The 20,508-nt window shown below is 39.2% G+C and overlaps 1 protein-coding gene across 4 annotated transcripts; it reads right to left on the bottom strand.

Annotated features, from left to right (window-relative positions):
• Nucleotides 1-280: 280 nt before the first annotated feature.
• On the bottom strand, nucleotides 281-19,471 carry pnpla4 (patatin-like phospholipase domain containing 4). Of its 4 annotated transcripts, none has more exons than XM_062054094.1 (6): nucleotides 18,835-19,471; nucleotides 7,973-8,067; nucleotides 7,752-7,887; nucleotides 4,564-4,629; nucleotides 4,374-4,485; nucleotides 281-709 (listed from the first exon to the last, which is right to left on the bottom strand). In XM_062054094.1, the coding sequence occupies exons 1-6, from the start codon at nucleotides 19,012-19,014 to the stop codon at nucleotides 621-623; spliced, it is 678 nt and encodes a 225-aa protein (XP_061910078.1). In that variant the 5' UTR covers nucleotides 19,015-19,471; the 3' UTR covers nucleotides 281-620. The 4 variants fall into 4 exon arrangements, with proteins under 4 accessions (XP_061910078.1, XP_061910077.1, XP_061910079.1 ...); XM_062054093.1 differs by having other exon boundaries at nucleotides 4,330-4,485; nucleotides 18,835-19,470; XM_062054095.1 differs by lacking the exon at nucleotides 4,374-4,485.
• Nucleotides 19,472-20,508: the final 1,037 nt, after the last annotated feature.

The following is a 20,508-nucleotide window of genomic DNA, read 5'->3' as shown; positions in this document are numbered from 1 at the left end:
GATAATGGGTAAATACATTTGTTGTACTAAACTACTTTTGTTGCCTGCTTAAGCTTCGGACAATCCACTACACTGTTTCACGGATTACTGCTTTATTCTCGGCCTCAGTCCTGATAAATATCAGGGTCTCCCATCCCCTGAAAACCATTGGATGTAGAACAGGGTTTAACAACCTTTATCATCCAACAAACATATTTCAAACGGTCATGTGGGATCATGACATAGGGAAAAATATTGCCCATTAGGTACAGAAAAATATCACACAGCACCGTCATAACATTTAAGCATGTTTTATTTATTTTACAGGCAAAGGTCCATGTAGAATTACACTGTGTGCTTCCAAGATTTTGCTTCTTTTTTCTTGCACTCACACAATCCTCCTGCCCCCCAGTCAGGACACAATCATGTGCTAAAAGGGTCAGAATTTAAAGAACTCTTTTCAAAAATGCATTTTTTGCTCAATCCGGAGTTTCAAAAAATATTTTGAAGGGAGCCAGATCAAGGAGCTGCGAGTTGCCAATCCCTGGTCTAGAACCTCCACAGTTATTGAATGTGAAAACCTATTTCATTAAATCCTCGAGCTTATCCAACCCTCCCGATTGAGGAACCTCATGGCATCATCAAAACCTTCCTGACAGAGGGACTGCATGCGGCAGGTTGTTGGCGGGAACAAAGCCTGGTTCAGACGTTTGATGTTTTCCACTGATAACTGGGGGAAACCAGACAGAAAAGGCCAATTTTAGTATTATTGTCCACAGAGCAAACTTCATCCAAACTAATACACATTGAATATTATAAATTGGAGTGTATTTTAGCACCATTTTAATTGTGCTTTTATCATATGTTATGTTGTAATTGGCAGCGGAGCAATATTGAAGTTACTCTACCTGTTTCACTGACAAATTAAAGGGGAACTGCACTTTTTTTTAAAATTTCGCCTATCGTTCAGAATCATTATGAAAAACATGACGGATGGATTCTTTTTAATGCATTCTAACTTGTAAAATGTAAATAAAAGTCAGCCTACAGCGCAGCCATTTGGAGCTTCACTCTTTCGCCAATAAAATCTAATAAATAACCATTCAAAAACCACCAACAATACTCTATTTACATTTTGTGATTTGAATATTACCAAGTATTAGTAATGTTATTATAAGAGCTAACACAGGTGAACTATTTATAGCAGCGCTGTGATCACTTCCGTTTGTCCCTATGTTTACATCATCGCGTGGTCTGCTGCTTGCTCCCTGTACCTTTATTCTAGATCATATATCATGCATCTCACCTGGACAGAAAACGTTTGAGTAGGTATTCCGACAAGTTGACAGCTATTTAGGACCCGAAACTGGCGAGGACGACACAAGAAGACGCTTGGTCCCCCCTCCGCCCCCAACCCCTTTTCTTTGTGAGGATTATGAGTTGCACAGTAAGTGATGTTTTATTATATTTGTTGGTTCTCATGAAGTCTGCAGTGAGTAATAATTAGTGATGAAGAAAAAAAAAAGCAGGCGCTGAAAAGCTTTTTTGAAATCATTGCGCCACAAATGCTTAACATCATGATAAATGATAAATGATAAATGGGTTATACTTGTACAGCGCTTTTCTACCTTCAAGGTACTCAAAGCCCTTTGACAGTATTTCCACATTCACCCATTCACACACACATTCACACACTGATGGAGGGAGCTGCCATGCAAGGCGCTACCAGCACCCATCAGGAGCAAGGGTGAAGTGTCTTGCCCAAGGACACAACGGACGTGACTAGGATGGTAGAAGGTTGGGATTGAACCCCAGTAACCAGCAACCCTCCGATTGCTGGCACGGCAACTCTACCAACTTTGCCACGCCGTTCCCATCATCAAAACACATAAATATTAAATTTTATGATAAATGTGCCAGTTATAACATTAAATACACATCATGTTAATAAAACCTCAATAGAGATGTTTGGTTGTTTTTCAGGGCTTTATAAGCGGAATTGTGCGACTCCCATAGGCTCCATTATAAGCAAATTTTTGATTACATTTATTTAATACGCTAAAAAAATGAAATTACATCTATCGTCATGTCTCTCATAATAATTGTGAATGATAGGCAAAATTCCCCCAAAAACTTAGTTCCCCTGTAAATTTACATTTAAATTAACAGTATACATAAGTTGGGTTGTACTGAACAACATCAAAAGCAGACTGCAGGAGCTCAAAAGTTTGCGCCACAGCAGGGGATGAACAATATATGGCCGCATCATTTGCATGAAAATGGAACACAGCATCTTAGCCCATGTCTACACTAAGTTGTTTAAACCCTTAAACAAATAATTATTTAGCCTAAGCTCTGTTTTTAGCCACACTAAACCCAGCGTTTAAGGTCCCCCTCCTCGGACAAATTTTTACACGGGTAAGTCAGCCGTGTAATTCTTGAATCTCCGGCACTTAGCTTTGTATGGACTCATTGATCATTTACAAAGTCAGTTCGGAGAGGAAGTGAGGCCAGAAAGACCTCGCCCACACAGGAAGTGACGTCAAAAAGATCACGCCACAGCCAGCTTCGTAATAAGCGGTTTTGTAGCTCGGAGGTAAATATTGGAAATATGAAGGCGAGTCATCCAGACATGCCCGTGTTTCTCCTTCTTCTACATGTACAGACTTGTGGAAATCACACATGAATACCTTAAGAGAAAGCGATCGCAGCTATTTGGGATACAACACTTCTCAGACGGCAAGAGAACTTTCCAATGTCCGGCCGGGTCAGCTGCGATGCTACTTAGCGAAAAACTTTGTCCATTTGTCGAAGGAGTCAACGAGAATGCGAGCTCCCGTGGATGTGATAAAAAAGATAGCGTGTGCTTTGTATTACCTGGCCGTCGAGGAAAACGGCGAATGCATTCGGACTGGCAAAGCAGACTGTATCAGTTATTGTCCGCCATTTATGTCGCCGACTCAACGTCTTGGTCCAGAGTATATAAAGTCACCAAAAAGGAATGGACAATGAAGGTGAAGGCAAAAGAGTGAGGAGTGTCCTGATCAGTTATCTGGATCCCTAGATTGATTAATGTTAAATGTTCTTTATCACATTCTTTACGTGTCTAATAAAGATTTGATTAATTTATGTCTCAGGTGTGATTCACTACAATAGGGCCCCACAGCACACTAGATTCCAGTTATTTGAAATACCAAAACACTGGATATTGTTCAGATAAGTTACATTTAAGAACTTGCACACAAAGCAACACTGGAGATGGCTAACGTGCGCATTTTCCGCGCATGCATACTAGGTTGCGTTGCGCTGGCGGACAGAGAGGCGCGGGGGTCTTAAACGGTGGCATTGTTGTGTGTGGACACGGATAAGGTTAGGTGTGATTTACCCTGGATAACCTTATCCGGCTTAGTCCAGTCACCTCTTTGACTAGACTAAGATGAATGCAGCAAAGACATCCGAGATAAAAACCAACGCTTCCCATCCAACCTGATAGATAGTACTTTATTGATTCCTTCAGGAGAGTTCCCTCAGGAAAATTAAAAATGATGGAGCTTGAGAAGTGCTGCAAAGCGTAATCGGCAAAGAGGAATGGGCGAAACTGCCCAAATAGAGTTGTGCCAAGCTTGTACGATCGTATTAAAAAATACTTGAAGCTGTAACTGTTGCCAAAGGTGCATCAACAAAGTACTGAGCAAAGGTTTTGAAAACTAAGTTACATGTAATTATTTGTTTTTAATAAATTTGCAATTAAAAAAAAGTTTTATATCGTCATAATGGGGTTATTGTCTGTACAAATTTGAGGTCAAAACTGAATTAATTCCATTTTAAAATAAGGCAGCAACATAACATTTGGAAACAGTGGAGAAGCGCTGTGAATACTTTCTGAATAAAATGTAGGTAGAAGAATATTTGTCATGTGTCACGTGGCGGATTTGGGAGAGTGGCCGTGCCAGCAACCTGAGGGTTTCTGGTTCGATCCCCACCTTCTACCAACTTCGTCACGTCTGTTGTGTCCTTGAGCAAGACACTTCACACTTGCTCCTGATGGGTCGTGGTTAGGGCCTTGCATGGCAGCTCCCGCCATCAGTGTGTGAATGTGTGTGTGAATGGGTGAATGTGGAAATAGTGTCAAAGCGCTTTGAGTACCTTGGAGGTAGAAAAGTGCTATACAAGTATAACCCATTTACCATTTATAACTCTACTGTTACATTATTATTTTGGTGGGACTCACAAAATGTGGAACTTGTACAAAGACCAAATATCTTTTGTATTATTATTTTTATAACAATTGGATAATATGTGTATTTCTGCTAATTTTTTCAGACTTTAGAGACACTCTGAAGTACCCACATTTATGTTCATATTGGCCAAACTAAGTTGAGTCTTAAACTCACTGCCCTTATGCAAAGGACACACGTTCTGCTGCCCAGCGAACGGGGACACAGTGATGGTTCGACCCACAGGCAGAATTGGAAGGCTGTCGGTGAACCCGCCATCAATCCACTTCTACTGACAAACATAATAAAAAACATAAATGCAAACATATCACATGGTTTTGCAATGAAGAGCTACAGTAGTTAGTACCTGTCCTCGGAAGTCCACCGGTTGGAATCCAGCATAGATTGGCACAAAACTGCTAGCCAGGAGAGCCTTAAGGGAGTAACAAACTCAAATAATGAAGATCAATGATTCACAGCCACATTAATAAAAAGGGATGAGCTTGAAGGAGTTTAGCCTTGAACTGCAACAAAATGTAATTACAACGTTTACAGTCTTGAGTCTGTAATTTAAACTAAAATCTCATACAATCTTATTCTGATATTCAAAATCAGTCTTTTTTTACTGTGACTGTTTATTGAACCTAGGTGATTTTGTGTAATGTGTAGAAACGTCTACAACCTTCAAATAACTGCTAAAAACTCCCCTAAAACAATTTTTAATACTGGACAACTCAATTTTCATTTTGTATTCTCACTTCCTTTTTTCAATATACACTTGTATTGTTTATTTGTTCTTATTACATTTTGTTGCAAATTGTCTGAGTATCTTTAAAAAGCATTATTTAAATAAAACTAATTGGTACTATTATCATTATAAATTAATTTGTATTGATTAAGTGAAGTACAGTGCAGCACGGCGGAACAGGGTTTAGTGCATGTGCCTCACAATACGAAGGTCCTGAGTTCAATACCGGGCTCGGGATCTTTCTGTGTGGAGTTTACATGGAGTTTACATGTTCTCCCCGTGACTGCGTGGGTTCCCTCCGGGTACTCCGGCTTCCTCCCACCTCCAAACACATGCACCTGGGGATAGGTTGATTGGCAACACTAAATGGGCCCTAGTGTGTGAATGTGAGTGTAAATGTTTTCTGTCTATCTGTGTTGGCCCTGCAATAAGGTGGCGACTTGTCCAGGGTGTACCCCGCCTTCCGCTCGAATGCAGCTGAGATAGGCTCCAGCACCCCCCGTGACCCCGAAAGGGACAAGTGGTAGAAAATGGATGGATGTGTGAAGTACTGTACTAACACGATTATAAGATGACCCTGATTACAAAATAACATCTATTGTTCTGGATTTGTAAATTATAAAAAAATCAAATGATTCAAATGTTTAATCAAAGTAGTCACAGTTTATAAATTATTCAATTACGATGTATTACTACTTGAAACTATGTCTGAAATATGCCCATTTTCACTCACAAGAGCCAAAGCTCACAAGTTTTTTGGGCTATGAGCTTTCTGCCGATTAATTAGTACGAGCAAAAATTTGCGTCACAAGCCTCCCAACAACTCATTAGCACAGAGAATGTCACAGTGAACCCTGTATGATCGGGCAAAACATAACTTTGTTTTTCCAACCATGGGTCAAAACAAAGTGAGTTTAAAGGACAGTACTTAGAAGTAGATTATAGTCACGAAATTAAGAAAGAAACTTTCAAATAACAGAGGGCTGCGTGTAGTGGTCTTGGCGAAGGAGTATGTGCTAATTTTGTAAAGAGAATCAATACTTAATGTATTAATACTCAAACGATACAATATTCATTTGCATAAGTATTGATACTATAACCCTATCTAGGGCTGGACAATTCATCTAAATTTGATTTTGATTATTATAAACAAGTAAAAACGATTAAAACCCTTTGATGCCCAACCTACTACACTCTTCCACGAATGGGGTCAAAAATGACCCTAATTAAAATCAATGCGTTTTTGCAATAACTGGGTTATTATTCTTCAAAACCTTTGAAATCAAAGAGGTATAGTAATTTCATATTCCAAGTATTTCTCAAACATGTTTGACATAAGGTCATGTACATTTTGATTTATTTTTTCATTAATATTAAGGAATTGCAGTGTTTGTATCACCACTCACTCTTTCACAAGTGGGGTCAAAAATTACCCCCAGCAGTTCCAATGAAATCTTCTATGAACGATTAATTCTTAGCAACTCTCAACTGTCCCGCTTACACATCTGATGTCATCTCTCACATCTGATGTAACATTAAAGGCCTACTGAAACCCACTACTACCGACCACGCAGTCTGATAGTTTATATATCAATGATGAAATCTTAACATTGTAACACATGCCAATACGGCCGGGTTAGATTAGTAAAGTGCAATTTTAAATTTCCCGCAAAATATTCTGCTGAAAACGTCTCGGTATGATGACGTTTGTGCGTGACGTCACGGATTGTGCGGACATATTGGGACACCATTGTGGCCAGTTATTAAGTCGTCTGTTTTCATCGCGAAATTCCACAGTATTCTGGACATCTGTGTTGGTGAATCTTTTGCAATTTGTTTAATGAACAATGAAGACAGCAAAGAAGAAAGCTGTAGGTGGGATCGGTGTATTAGCGGCTGGCTACAGCAACACAACCAGGAGGACTTTGAGTTGGATAGCAGACGCGCTACCGTGAGTACAGCTTCCAAACATTTGATCGCTTGCCCGTACGTGCGTGCCGCTATGTGCATGTCACGTACGTAACTTTGGGGAAATATATGTGCTGTATGAACTTTACGGAGGTGAACGGTACTTTGGGCTGTGGGATTGAGTGTGCTGTGCGGGTGTTTGATTTGTATTGGTGGGTTATATGGACGGGAGGGGGGAGGTGTTTGTTATGCGGATTAATTTGTGGCATATTAAATATAAGCCTGGTTGTGTTGTGGCTAATAGAGTATATATGTCTTGTGTTTATTTACTGTTTTAGTCATTCCCAGCTGAATATCAGGTCCCACCCGCCTCTCACAGCATCTTCCCTATCTGAATCGCTTCCACTGCCCTCTAATCCTTCACTCTCACTTTCCTCATCCACAAATCTTTCATCCTCGCTCAAATTAATGGGGTAATCGTTGCTTTCTCGGTCCGAATCGCTCTCACTGCTGCTGGTGGCCATGATTGTAAACAATGTGCAGATGTGAGGAGCTCCACAACCTGTGACGTCACGCCACTTCCGGTACAGGCAAGGCTTTTTTATCAGCGACCAAAAGTTGCGAACTTTATCGTCGATGTTCTCTACTAAATCCTTTCAGCAAAAATATGGCAATATCGCGAAATGATCAAGTATGACACATAGAAAGGACCTGCTATCCCCGTTTAAATAAGAAAATTTGATTTCAGTAGGCCTTTAACTGTCAATACTGTCCCACTTACACATCTGACGTCAGCAGTCTCACCCCCACCACCCAGGAAGGGTAAACATTTGTCACAATGTTGTAAAAGTACATGATTGATTTGTACAGTGTGTTAGTGTGTGTGTGTATATACGCACCTTGATGAGGTCTTCTCTGGACTTAAACTCGGACACAATGTGGTTCTTCCCGCTTTTGAAATGCGTCAATGAGACATGGAGGCGATCAGATGCCAGAATGTGGGCATCAGCAGGAAGCATCTCTTCAATCCCTTCCCTGCAAAGAGGCAGACATTTTTAGTCCAACACTTTTAAGTCTCTCTGCTCCAGTTGTTGTAAGACAACATCTGATGTGTGGTTACCGCAGCTTGAGCAAGACATTGTATCCAGGGGTGACTGCCCCAAATCTCTGTTGTCTCACATTAGTAGCTAATTTATACGTAAAGTCTTTGCAGTGCTGAAAGAAAAAAATCACAAGGTAAGACAATATAAAATAACAGGCACTATTAGAAATGTTTGTGAATAAATAACTGTGAAATATTAAGATTAAAAAAATGCTGCTACATATATATATATATATATATATATATATATATATATATATATATATATATACAGTACATGTACGAACGTACGTACATACACACACACCCATATATGTACATATATATGTACATATATGTATATACAAACCCTGTTTCCATATGAGTTGGGAAATTGTGTTAGATGTAAATATAAACGGAATACAATGATTTGCAAATCCTTTCCAACCCATATTCAATTGAATGCACTACAAAGACAATATATTTGATGTTCAAACTCATTAACTTTATTTTTTTTTGCAAATAATAATTAACTTAGAATTTCATGGCTGCAACACGTGCCAAAGTAGTTGGGAAAGGGCATGTTCACCACTGTGTTACATGGCCTTTCCTTTTAACAACACTCAGTAAACGTTTGGGAACTGAGGAGACACATTTTTTAAGCTTCTAAGGTGGAATTCTTTCCCATTCTTGCTTGATGTACAGCTTAAGTTGTTCAACAGTCCGGGGTCTCCGTTGTGCTATTTTAGGCTTCATAATGCGCCACACATTTTCAATGGGAGACAGGTCTGGACTACAGGCAGGCCAGTCTAGTACCTGCACTCTTTTACTATGAAGCCACATTGATGTAACACGTGGCTTGGCATTGTCTTGCTGAAATAAGCAGGGGCATCCATGGTAACGTTGCTTGGATGGCAACATATGTTCCTCCAAAACCTGTATGTACCTTTCAGCATTAATGGCGCCTTCCCAGATGTGTAAGTTGCCCATGTCTTGGGCACTAATACACCGCCATATAATGATACATGGGTTATACTTGTATAGCGCTTTTCTACCTTCAAGGTACTCAAAGCGCTTTGACAGTATTTCCACATTTACCCATTCACACACACATTCACACACTGATGGCGGGAGCTGACATGCAAGGCGCTAACCAGCAGCCATCAGAGGCAAAGGGTGAAGTGTCTTGCCCAAGGACACAACGGACGTGACTAGGAAGGTAGAAGGTGGGAATTGAACCCCAGTAACCAGCAACACTACGATTGCTGGCACAGCCACTCTACCAACTTCGCCACGCCGTCCCTTCATATCATCACAGATGCTGGCTTTTCAACTTTGCGCCTATAACAATCCGGATGGTTCTTTTCCTCTTTGGTCCGGAGGACACGACGTCCACAGTTTCCAAAAACAATTTGAAATGTGGACTCGTCAGACTACAGAACACTTTTCCACTTTATATCAGTCCATCTTAGATGAGCTCAGGCCCAGCGAAGCCGACGGCGTTTCTGGGTGTTGTTGATAAACGGTTTCCGCCTTGCATAGGAGAGTTTTAACTTGCACTTACAGATGTAGCGACCAACTGTAGTTACTGACAGTGGGTTTCTGAAGTGTTCCTGAGCCCATGTGGTGATATCCTTTACACACTGATGTCGCTTATTGATGCAGTACAGCCTGAGGGAGCGTAGATGGTGAAATCCCTAAATTCCTTTCAATAGCTGGTTGAGAAAGGTTTTTCTTAAATTGTTCAACAATTTGCTCACGCATTTGTTGACAAAGTGGTGACCCTCGCCCCATCCTTGTTTGTGAATGACTGAGCATTTCATGGAATCTACTTTTATACCCAATCATGGCACCCACCTGTTCCCAATTTGCCTGTTCACCTGTGTGATGTTCCAAATAAGTGTTTGATGAGCATTCCTCAACTTTATCAGTATTTATTGCCACCTTTCCCAACTTCTTTGTCACGTGTTGCTGGCATCAAATTCTAAAGTTAATGATTATTTGCAAACAAAAAAAAAGTTTATCAGTTTGAACATCAAATATGTTGTCTTTGTAGCATATTCAACTGAATATGGGTTGAAAATGATTTGCAAATCATTGTATTCCGTTTATTATTACATCTAACACAATTTCCCAACTCATATGGGAACAGGGTTTGTATATATATATATTTATATTAGGGGTGTAACAGTACTTGTATTTATATTGAACCGTTTCGGTACGGGGGTTTCGGTTCGGTGCGGAGGTGTACCGAACGAGTTTCCACACGGACATATTAAGTAGCGTACTGCACGTTGTGTAAACAATACTCAAAATGCCGGACATTTGAGGCATTTAAGAAACCCCACCCGGACAGCCCCGCAAAATAGGACATGTCCGGTAAAAAGAGGACGTATGGTCAGTCTATCCTAGCCCGGTTGCTGCTAGCGTGCTAGCCTCAACTCAATTTGAGTTATGGTTGCGTGTATAACAATGTACGTTCAGGGTTAAGAAGGGGTTAAAAACAAAACAAATTGTGGGCACAGCAGCATTCGTGAGGGAGGGGCAGAGACAGAGAGAGCGAGAGAGTTATGATAAACGCACATGCATCGCCAGGCTCTGCTTTTATCAATAGATTTATTAGATTACATTTTTTATTATCTATAGCAGGGATGTCAAAAGTGTGCCCCGGAGGCCATTTGCGGCCCACAGCTAATGTTTTAAAAGGCCCACGGCACATTCTAAAAATACTATTAAAATAAACAAAAACATAACAAAAGTGAAATAAAAAAGCTTAAAGGTTTATGTAATTTAGAAAAAGTTGCAATGTTGACTAATAAAACAAAGCTGTTTTTTTTTCTTTCAAACTGTCATTGCTCAAAACATAATATTGAATCAAAATCAATGTTATTGTGAATTATTGACCTATCCAAGGTTCAGATTACTTCACATCAAATATTCCAGTAAGAAAAATATTTTTGGTGGAAGATTTTGCAAATTTGGTAAATAGATAACCAAAAAATGTTAATTTTGTTGTTTTCTTACTGTACCGAAAATGAACCGAACCGTGACCTCTAAAACGAGGTACGTACCGAACCGAAATGTTTGTGTACCGTTACACCCCTAATATACATACATACATACATACATATATACAGACCAAAACAAGCTGATGGGACAGAAGCTACATGCGAAGCTAGCTCGTTGCAACATGGCTAATGCCTCAAGTACCGTATTTTTCGGACTATAAATCGCAGTTTTTTCCATAGTTTGGCGGGGGGTGCGACTTATATTCAGGAGCGACTTATGTGTGAAATTAACACATTACGGTAAAATATCAAATAATATTATTTAGCTCATTCACGTAAGAGACTAGACGTATAAGATTTCATCGGATTTATTGATTAGGAGTGACCGATAGTTTGGTTAACGTATAGCATGTACTATATGTTATAGTTATTTGAATGACTCTTACCATAATATGTTACGTTAACATACCAGGGACGTTCTCAGTTGGTTATTTATGCGTCATATAACGTACACTTATTCAGCCTGTTGTTCACTATTCTTTATTTTATACCGGGGCGGTATGGCGTAGTGGGTAGAGCGGCCGTGCCAGAAACCTGAGGGTTGCAGGTTCGCTCCCCGCCTCTTGACATCCAAATTGCTGCCGTTGTGTCCTTGGGCAGGACACTTCACCCTTGCCCCCGGTGCCGCTCACACTGGTGAATGAATGATGAATGAATGATAGGTGGTGGTCGGAGGGGCCGTAGGCGCAAACTGGCAGCCTCGCTTCCGTCAGTCTACCCTAGGGCAGCTGTGGCTACAAATGTAGCTTACCACCACCAGGTGTGAATGAATTCTCTGTGAGCGCTTTGAGTATCTAACAATAGAAAAGCGCGATATAAAATCTAATCCATTATTATTATTATTATTATTTAATTTAAATTGCCTTTCAAATGTCTATTCTTGGTGTTGGGTTTTATCAAATAAATTTCCCCAAACAATGCGACTTATACTCCAGTGCGACTTATATGTTTTTTTCCTTCTTTATTATGCATTTTCGGCCGGTGCGACTTATACTCCGGAGCGACATTATACTCCGAAAAATACAGTATACCTGAAATCGAAGATCCTCCACCAACATTCAAATCTGGTGTGTGGAACTACTTTGGTTTTCGTGTTAAATATGACCCTGATGGAAAGTATGTCGTGGACAAAAATACAACGGTATGTCGCAAGTGTCAAACACCAATAAACTACAACAGTGGAAATACAACAAACATGACAACACATTTACGCCGACATCAGCCCGATGCGAAATAGGTGGAACCAAACAAAAACAAAGAGCGACAACACACAGGCTACAAACTTTAACCTGGGCATTTAGAGAGCCATTAGCACATTATTCAAAGAGGGCAAAAGAAATCGATCGGGCGAATTGCTACTTTTATTGTGGTCGATATGCGACCCTTTTCTTTTGTGGAAAATGTTGGGTTTGCTGCGGACACTTGAGCCCCGTTACAAGATTCCTTCACACACCTACAGTATATCCATATGCACCACAGAAGATGGGTGATTTATCGGATGCATTTATTACATTTTTTTTTTATTTTTACAAAGTGCTGTTTTTGTTGCATATGGTGTTAAGTATACACTGCAGAAAACAGGGCAGGTATAGCTTCCCCAGATACATTAAATTTAATTTAAAAACTGTACTTTTCAGTTGACACAAATGTTGATATTTGTAATAAACTAGGCATGGAAATTTCTCTTTTTTTTGTATCGACAAAAATCAAACCGTGATACTAAAATATTGAACTGAACTGAGCCGAACCATGAATTGTGTTAATTGTTGCACCCCTAATATATATACTCACAATTTTACTTTTGAATTTAACAGGTTGTAGTGTGAAGACTTCTTGGCTTGAACGTCTGGGCAATAGAGCTTTTGACTTTTGAGGCAATAATCTTAAAAAATAATCTTGTATTTCAGTGTAGAGTCGGGATTAATGTACAGTTACATTTACCTTAAAAGTGATGTACATCACTAGCTCAAGATTACACTTTTAAACCAAAAAAAAAATCTAAGACCACCAACGGCTAGCATATGTTACAAGTAGTGGTTTAAGAAAACATATTTAACATATATTTCTTTATTTGTCACAATTAGAAGTTAAATGTCATAAAGCATTTTTCACAAGCCAGAGGAAATACTAGATTTGATTGGTTTTAGTAATTGCCAATCATGGCTGCCTCGTACCCACCCAGAGGAGACATATTCGCACACGGCGTACAGTTAGAAGTTATTGTCGTTAGTAATGTCAAAAGAATGAGGGTAGTTTACATAGGCTTGAACAAGAAATGCATTAATTATCTTAAAATACCCTTCTCTTCGACTTTCTCTCCTCACATTAGCCGGGTGTCAACTCCATTTAGGTGCACGGTCAGCTGACATACTTCTGACAGGCGATTTAGATGTATGTTTTCTTTTTGAAAATAAAGCAATGAGGAACATTTTTATTATATTTGAGATGTTTTTCAAACGTATTATAGGCAATAGTGCATATTTAATAGACTTTATACGGTATAGCCATTCATATGATATATCACTTAAATTTGTTCTCATATTAAAAAATTGAGTTCATGTAAAAAAATTAAAATAACATATTTTGCAGGTGTGGCAAAATGTATCTTGCCATGGCGTTGCACCACGATTGTTTACATGTAGAGGAAACCCTGATCATATATATGACTAGGGCTGCAACTAACGATTAATTTGATAATCGATTAATCTGTCGATTATTGCTTCGATTAATCGATTAATAATCGGATAAAAGAGACAAACTACATTTCTATCCTATCCAGTATTTTATTGGAAAAAAACAGTATACTGGCACCATACTTATTTTGATAGTTTCTCAGCTGTTTGTAAATGTTGCAGTTTATAAATAAAGGTTTATTAAAAAAATAAAAATTTAAAATTAAATAAAAAAAATTTTTAAATTAAAAAAATAAATAAATAAATAGCCTTTGCGCATGTGCATAGCATAGATCCAACGAATCGATGACTAAATTAATCGGCAACTATTTTTATAATCGATTTTACTCGATTAAATCGATTAGTTGTTGCAGCCCTATATATATGACATGATCATTTTGATTTGCAATGATGCATATATTTTCTTTGAAAATGCTAAACAAATGTTTTATGTATATTTAAAAACAAATATTAGTGTTATTATTTATTAATAATACCATTAATAATATTAATATTAAAATGTTGTTCTTTTATCATCAGAATCAGAATTAAAATCTGCTTTAACACAAGGAATTTGACTTGGTAAACTGTGCTCTCTTTGTTCAATGCAGTTAACATTTTTGCTTATTGCAAAAGATAACAGGCTACAATTTATTCTGCTCTCCATGAATGTTGCAATTTAGTTTGCCAAATATGTAAACAGTCCTTTGAATTAGATTTGAAAAAAAATTACTTTAGGTGTTTTGTTGGGATTCTTCACAATGAAGTCACTCTAAAACTAACCACACTAAGGCAAGTACATTATATATACACATGAAGTGCACATACGTGTAGGACTCACGTTAGATTAATAATATAATTTGGAATAAACTGAAAAAAGCAATACAATTATGCACGGCGAAGGTTGCGCTCTAATGCCGCTAGCTTAATGCTAACATACAATAGACTAGCTCTTAGACAAGCTAACTCAAATTAGCAGGGCCAATCGCAGGGCACATACAGACAATCATTCACACTCACAATCATATCTATGGACAATTTGCATTCTCCAATGAAGCTAACATGCATATTTTTGGCAAAATTGGCAAATGAGGTCGCTACACATTACAATAAAGAACTAAGCAGTATTTCAAACGTAATTGCACCAGTAAAATCCCAATCTATCTTTTTCACCAACACTGCTACCTGGTATCCCCCCAAGTTCCCGAAAGCTAAAGCAAAAATATTGCCAGCTTGAGCGACTCCATAAAAACACTGGTCTCACCATCCAAAGGAAATGCATGAAAACCATAATCTATTTTACAAGGACTTCATCACCCAAACTAAATGACTTTATTACTCCAGCCTAATCACTTCCAACAATGGTCACACTGAGGCGCTATTGTCATTATTTTACAACATTTTCTAAACTCAGGACTGCCTACACCCCCACTTGTACTCAACTGACACCTGCAACTCCATAATACTATTTTTTTAATGAAAAAATTACACAAGATCCAACTGGTCCATAACTCTGCTGCCCGGATCATAACCAAACCCCCTCATTACATCACATCACACCCAACCTGCAAAATCTTCACTGGCTCCTGATCAGGCAAATAATTAACTACAAAATCCTCTATATACCTTCAAGGACATCCACAACTTCACCCCTCATTATTTGTCTGACCTCCTCCACATCATTAAGCCAACACGCTTACTCAAATACTCCACTTCCATCCACCTTGCTGTGCCATCATCCCACCTCATCACCATGGGGAGCAGAGCTTTCGGTCACTCTGCTCCCAAACTCTGGAATTCTCTCTTATCTGACATCCGCAATATTGACTCACTTCATACTTTCAAATCAAGACTCAAAACCCACCTGTTTAAAATTGCTTACTCGCTGTAACTGCCTCTACACTAGAGGGAAATAATACATTTTTAGATGCATCGCAATTCGGACATGGACATTTATAAAATCGATTAGTAAATGTCAATAGTCAACATTTATTGTAAATAATGTAATGCAGACAGTTCTAAAATTTGGCTGACTGCAGCGAGCCATCTCACCAAGAGATCCAACCAGCTCCTTTATTTTAGGGCACTTATGTTGCAGTTTTGCACACTTCCATTAATTTAATAAATGTAATGGGAATTATCTAACTGTTTGTTTTACTATAAATGCAGTGTTTTTAAAAGTTGCAAGTGATAAACCCTTATTTAGTGAAATTAAAAATGTAAAACTGCATTAATTAATATATTAATTCATAAATTAAAGTTAAAGTTCCACTTATAGTCACACACACACACACACACACACACACACACACACACACACACACACACACACACACACACACACACACACACACACACACACACACACACACACACACACACACACACACACACACACACGAGGTGTGGTGAAATTACCCTCTACATTTGACCCATCCCCTGGAAGGTGAGGGAAGCAGTGAGCAGCAGCGGTGGCCACGCTCGGGAATCATTTTGGTGGTTTAACCCCCAATTCCAACCCTTGATGCTTAGTGCCAAGCAGGGAGGTAATGGGTCCCATTTTTATAGTCTTTGGTATGACTCGGTTTGAACTCACGACCTACCGATCTCACGGCGGACACTTTAACCACAAGGCCACTAAGCAGGCTCAGGCTAAAGATTCATCAATAATGGATTTTTAATCGAATCGTAGCTCCTGAATGGTAATTGAATTGTGAGATGCCCAAAGATTCCCACTTCTACACTACACTGTCCTTTATTTGTTTGTTACATGTTGATTTTATCTGTTGTTTGTTTTCCATTATCTTTTAATTATTTTATCTGTACATGTTGATTGGCAACACTAAATTGGCCCTAGTGTGTGAATGTGAGTGTGAATGTTGTCTGTCATCTGTGTTGGCCCTGCGATGAGGTGGCGACTTGTCCAGGGTGTACCCTTCCGCCCGATTGTAGCTGAGATAGGCTCCAGCGCCCCCCGCGACCCCAAAGGGAATAAGCGGTAGAAAATGGATGGATGTTGATTTTACTTTTTGTGGTTTTTATCATTATCTTTTAATTATTGTATTTGTATATTGTAAAGTGTCCTTTGTTTTTTTTAAAGGCGCTTATGAATTAAATGTATTATAAATATTATTATTATTTGACACACCGAGCAGCATAGAGGCGCTATCGCTAGCTGCTGTGCTAAGTCGCAGATGAGATTAGTGATAAAGTCACTACAAGGAGAGATATAGGTTCTCAAGCAAATTGGTGTATGTGGTAATAAAGCTGTAGTCGCTCACCAATAGTCAATGCATTTAGCTATTGGTCACTTGGAAGTCGAGAAGTCTGTCTTTTAAAAAGTTTGTTGTGTTGCGTCGATGCGATGCCTACGTAAACACGCAAGGGCAGGGGTTGAGCCAAAAAAAGGCATGTGCTGCGGCCGTCAGGTGCATAGAGGAGCAAACGACCGTAACAAAGGCTCAACAAAAGAAATTGGTATGGCCGTATTGTCTCAAATATATATCTCTTTCTAAAATATACCGGTATTAACTATATTACCGGTATACGCCGAGCCCTATTCAGCACTTGGCAAAACCGCTGTATGATGTTTAGTATTTCACTAAAACTGGATCCGTCTAGCACACAGCTTCTAAAACTTGCAGCTCATCCTCCAATTTCAGGCTCCAAAAAAATCTAAGATTCTGGATCACCAATTTTTCCTTTGTTGTCTCTTATGAAGTCTGCCATGATTAGTCGTGTTGTTGTTGTAGAAAACACATTAATACGCCGCCGCATGCTTAAAATGACCCAAATGCTTAAATATTGCATGTTATTATGAATGTGCATGTTAAGGGAATTGCAAATTGTATTTATATAGTGCTTTCCTATTACTCAAAGCGCTTTACATACTGAAACCCTTTATCTTCATCTTTAAACTACAACCAACCAGTGTGTGTGGCACTGGGAGCAGGTGGGTAAAGTGTCTTGCTCAAGGACACAGCGGCAGTGACTAAGATGGCAGAAGCGGGCATCAAACCTCGAACCCTCATGTTGCTGGCACGGTCGCTCTACCAACCGAGCCACACCAATGTCACTAGATAACATACATACTTATACAGTGTAAATCAAACAATGATGGAGTTTTTTTTAAAGAACGTTATAGTAGCAATAGAGCAAAAATGTTATTAGCTCCGTTGATAGCTCACTTTCACTAGCATTTATTTATGAGTTAAAATGCATTCATGCATCCATCTTCTTCCGCTTATCCGAGTTCGGGTCGCGGGGGCAGCAGCCTCAGCAGGAACGCCCAGACTTCCCTCTCCCCAGCCACTTCATCCAGCTCCCTCCCGGGGGATCCCGAGGCATTCCCAGGCCAACCGGGAGACATAGTCTTCCCAACGTGTCCTGGGTCTTCTACGTGGCCTCCTACCGGTCGGACGTACCCGAGACACCTCCCTAGGGAGGCGTTCGGGTGGCATCCTGACCAGATGACCGAACCACCTTATCTGGCTCCTCTCGATGTGGAGGAGCAGCGGTTTTACTTTGAGCTCCCCCCGGATGACAGAGCTTATCACCCTAAGGGAGAGCCCCGCCACCCGGCGGAGGAAACTCATTTCGGCCGCTTGTACGCTTGTACCCGTGATCTTGTCCTCTCTGTCATAACCTAAAGCTCATGACCATAGGTGAGGATGGGAACGTAGGTCGACCGGTAAATTGAGAGCTTTGCCTTCCGGCTCAGCTCCTTCTTCACCACAATGGATCGATACAGCGTACGCATTACTGAAGACGCCTCACCGATCCACCTGTCGATCTCACAATCCACTCTTCCCTCACTTGTGAAGACTCCGATGTACTTGAACTCCTCCACTTGGGGCAAAATCAATGCATTAAGAACTAAAAACACGTGTGCTTGTCTCAAATAAGGATTACGAATGATGGACGCAATTCCAAAAACAATGCAGTTCCCCTTTAAGATGTTTCATTTAAATGTAGCCTGTTTTGCTCATTAATTGTAATAGATTGTGGCGTCTTTTTGACCACTTTAGCTTTAGGGTTCTTCATCATAAATTGACACACAAACAGTATAATGCTCAGGGCCCCCACAGAGCAAGAAACGGCCCTGATAAGTGGGCTTTTGAACGAGGAGAATAATTTAAGAGAATAACAGAAAAGTATATACCTTGACTTTGTCAGGAGCTGTGAGCATAACAGCAGCTACCAGAGCCCCAGATGAGGTCCCTGCACAGGTTCTGAGGGAGGCCAGCAGCTTGTCGCCATGGCGGAGGAAGGCTTCCACAGCTCCCAGGTGGTAGATGCCCAGAAAACCACATGCAGCGAATGACAAATTCACCGCGGTCATCCTAAATTATTCTTGACGATCTCATCACAAAGTGTCAAGTTAAAAACATTGCATCATCATCGTAAACGTCGATGAGCAACGACGAAGTTTGTATTTGTTGAAGCGTAAAATAGTTAATATAAATAGCAAGTACAACCAAAAAAGCGCGAACTCGTTTTGTTTATATGTTCAGCAGCAAAACCATTTGAAAGGCAACTTGTTCCAAGCTCTTGTGACGTCACTCAGCACGACTGCAACCGGAAGTACGTCTAACTCTAGTTCGAATTTTCAAAATGAAACACAACAAGTAGCACATATGATTCTCCTTCGTTTCAACGCAGTAGGCCAAAAAAGGAGTAGGAATGAGAAAAGCTCATTCAATTACTTCCCTATCCCAGCGGGAGACGTAGTTTCCCCAGCGTGTCCTTCATGGCGCCGTCACTCGGAAAGAGTGCAACCGGAAGTACGCCTAACTCTATTTCGAATTTCAAAATTAAACACTCCACAACAAATAACAAATATCATTCTTCTTCGTTTCAACGCAGTAGGCCAAAAAAGGAGTGGAAAGAAGAAAAGCTCATTTAATTAATTATACATCCATCCATATAAACTCTCGTAGGCACAACAGCATTTACTGAATCTTGATATAAAAAATATTTTTCTTGAGACTGTAAAATTCCACCCTATCCCATTTTAAATATTTTTCATGATCGCTTTTGCATTTGCCTCTAAACCTTTCAAAATAAGCCTAAATCTGCACGGATTCAGGTAAATAAACAGTACCCCAAAGGGGCTTAGAGCATCGCCTGAAACCAAGAAATGCCCGGATGTGCCTCTAGGTCGCGTGTTTGCAACCCACCTATAATGAGTAATAATAATAATGATAATAATACTAATAATTATAATAATAAAATGTAAAAACACTGTAACAACTGAATGGAGGAATTGATGAATGCAGGAATACATGATAAGACATTTATTTTTTGTGAATGTAGCTTCACTTAACCCAAATGCTTTGAGCATTCAATATCTAACATGTTTATACAGCTGATGAAACTAATAATTGATGAAGTTTTTCTGAATTTTAATGATTCTTTATTGTTCATCAGTGTTGGCCAGTGGAATTAGATGATTCCAATTACAGATATACTTGCTTAGCAATCCTTTGTATTGTTGTATGTTGTGTTTTCTGTAATATAATTTATATTATATATCATTTATATTATATTATATATATATATATATATATATATATATATATATATATATATATATATATATATATATATATATATATATATATATATATATATATATATATATAAAATAGTTTACATATGTTGTACTGTATATATCAAGAGTGCAACCAGAAGTACGTCTAACTCAATTTCTAATTTTTAAAATGAAACACTCCACAACAAGTAACAAATATGATTCTCCTTTGTTTCAACACGGTAGGCCAAAAAAGGAGTAGGAAGGAGAAAAGCTCATTCAATTATCCATCCATCCATATAA

Source organism: Entelurus aequoreus, linkage group LG07, assembly GCF_033978785.1.
Source record: "Entelurus aequoreus isolate RoL-2023_Sb linkage group LG07, RoL_Eaeq_v1.1, whole genome shotgun sequence".
NCBI classification, from domain to species: Eukaryota; Metazoa; Chordata; class Actinopteri; order Syngnathiformes; family Syngnathidae; genus Entelurus; species Entelurus aequoreus.
This window is presented reverse-complemented; position numbering and strand designations above follow the sequence as displayed.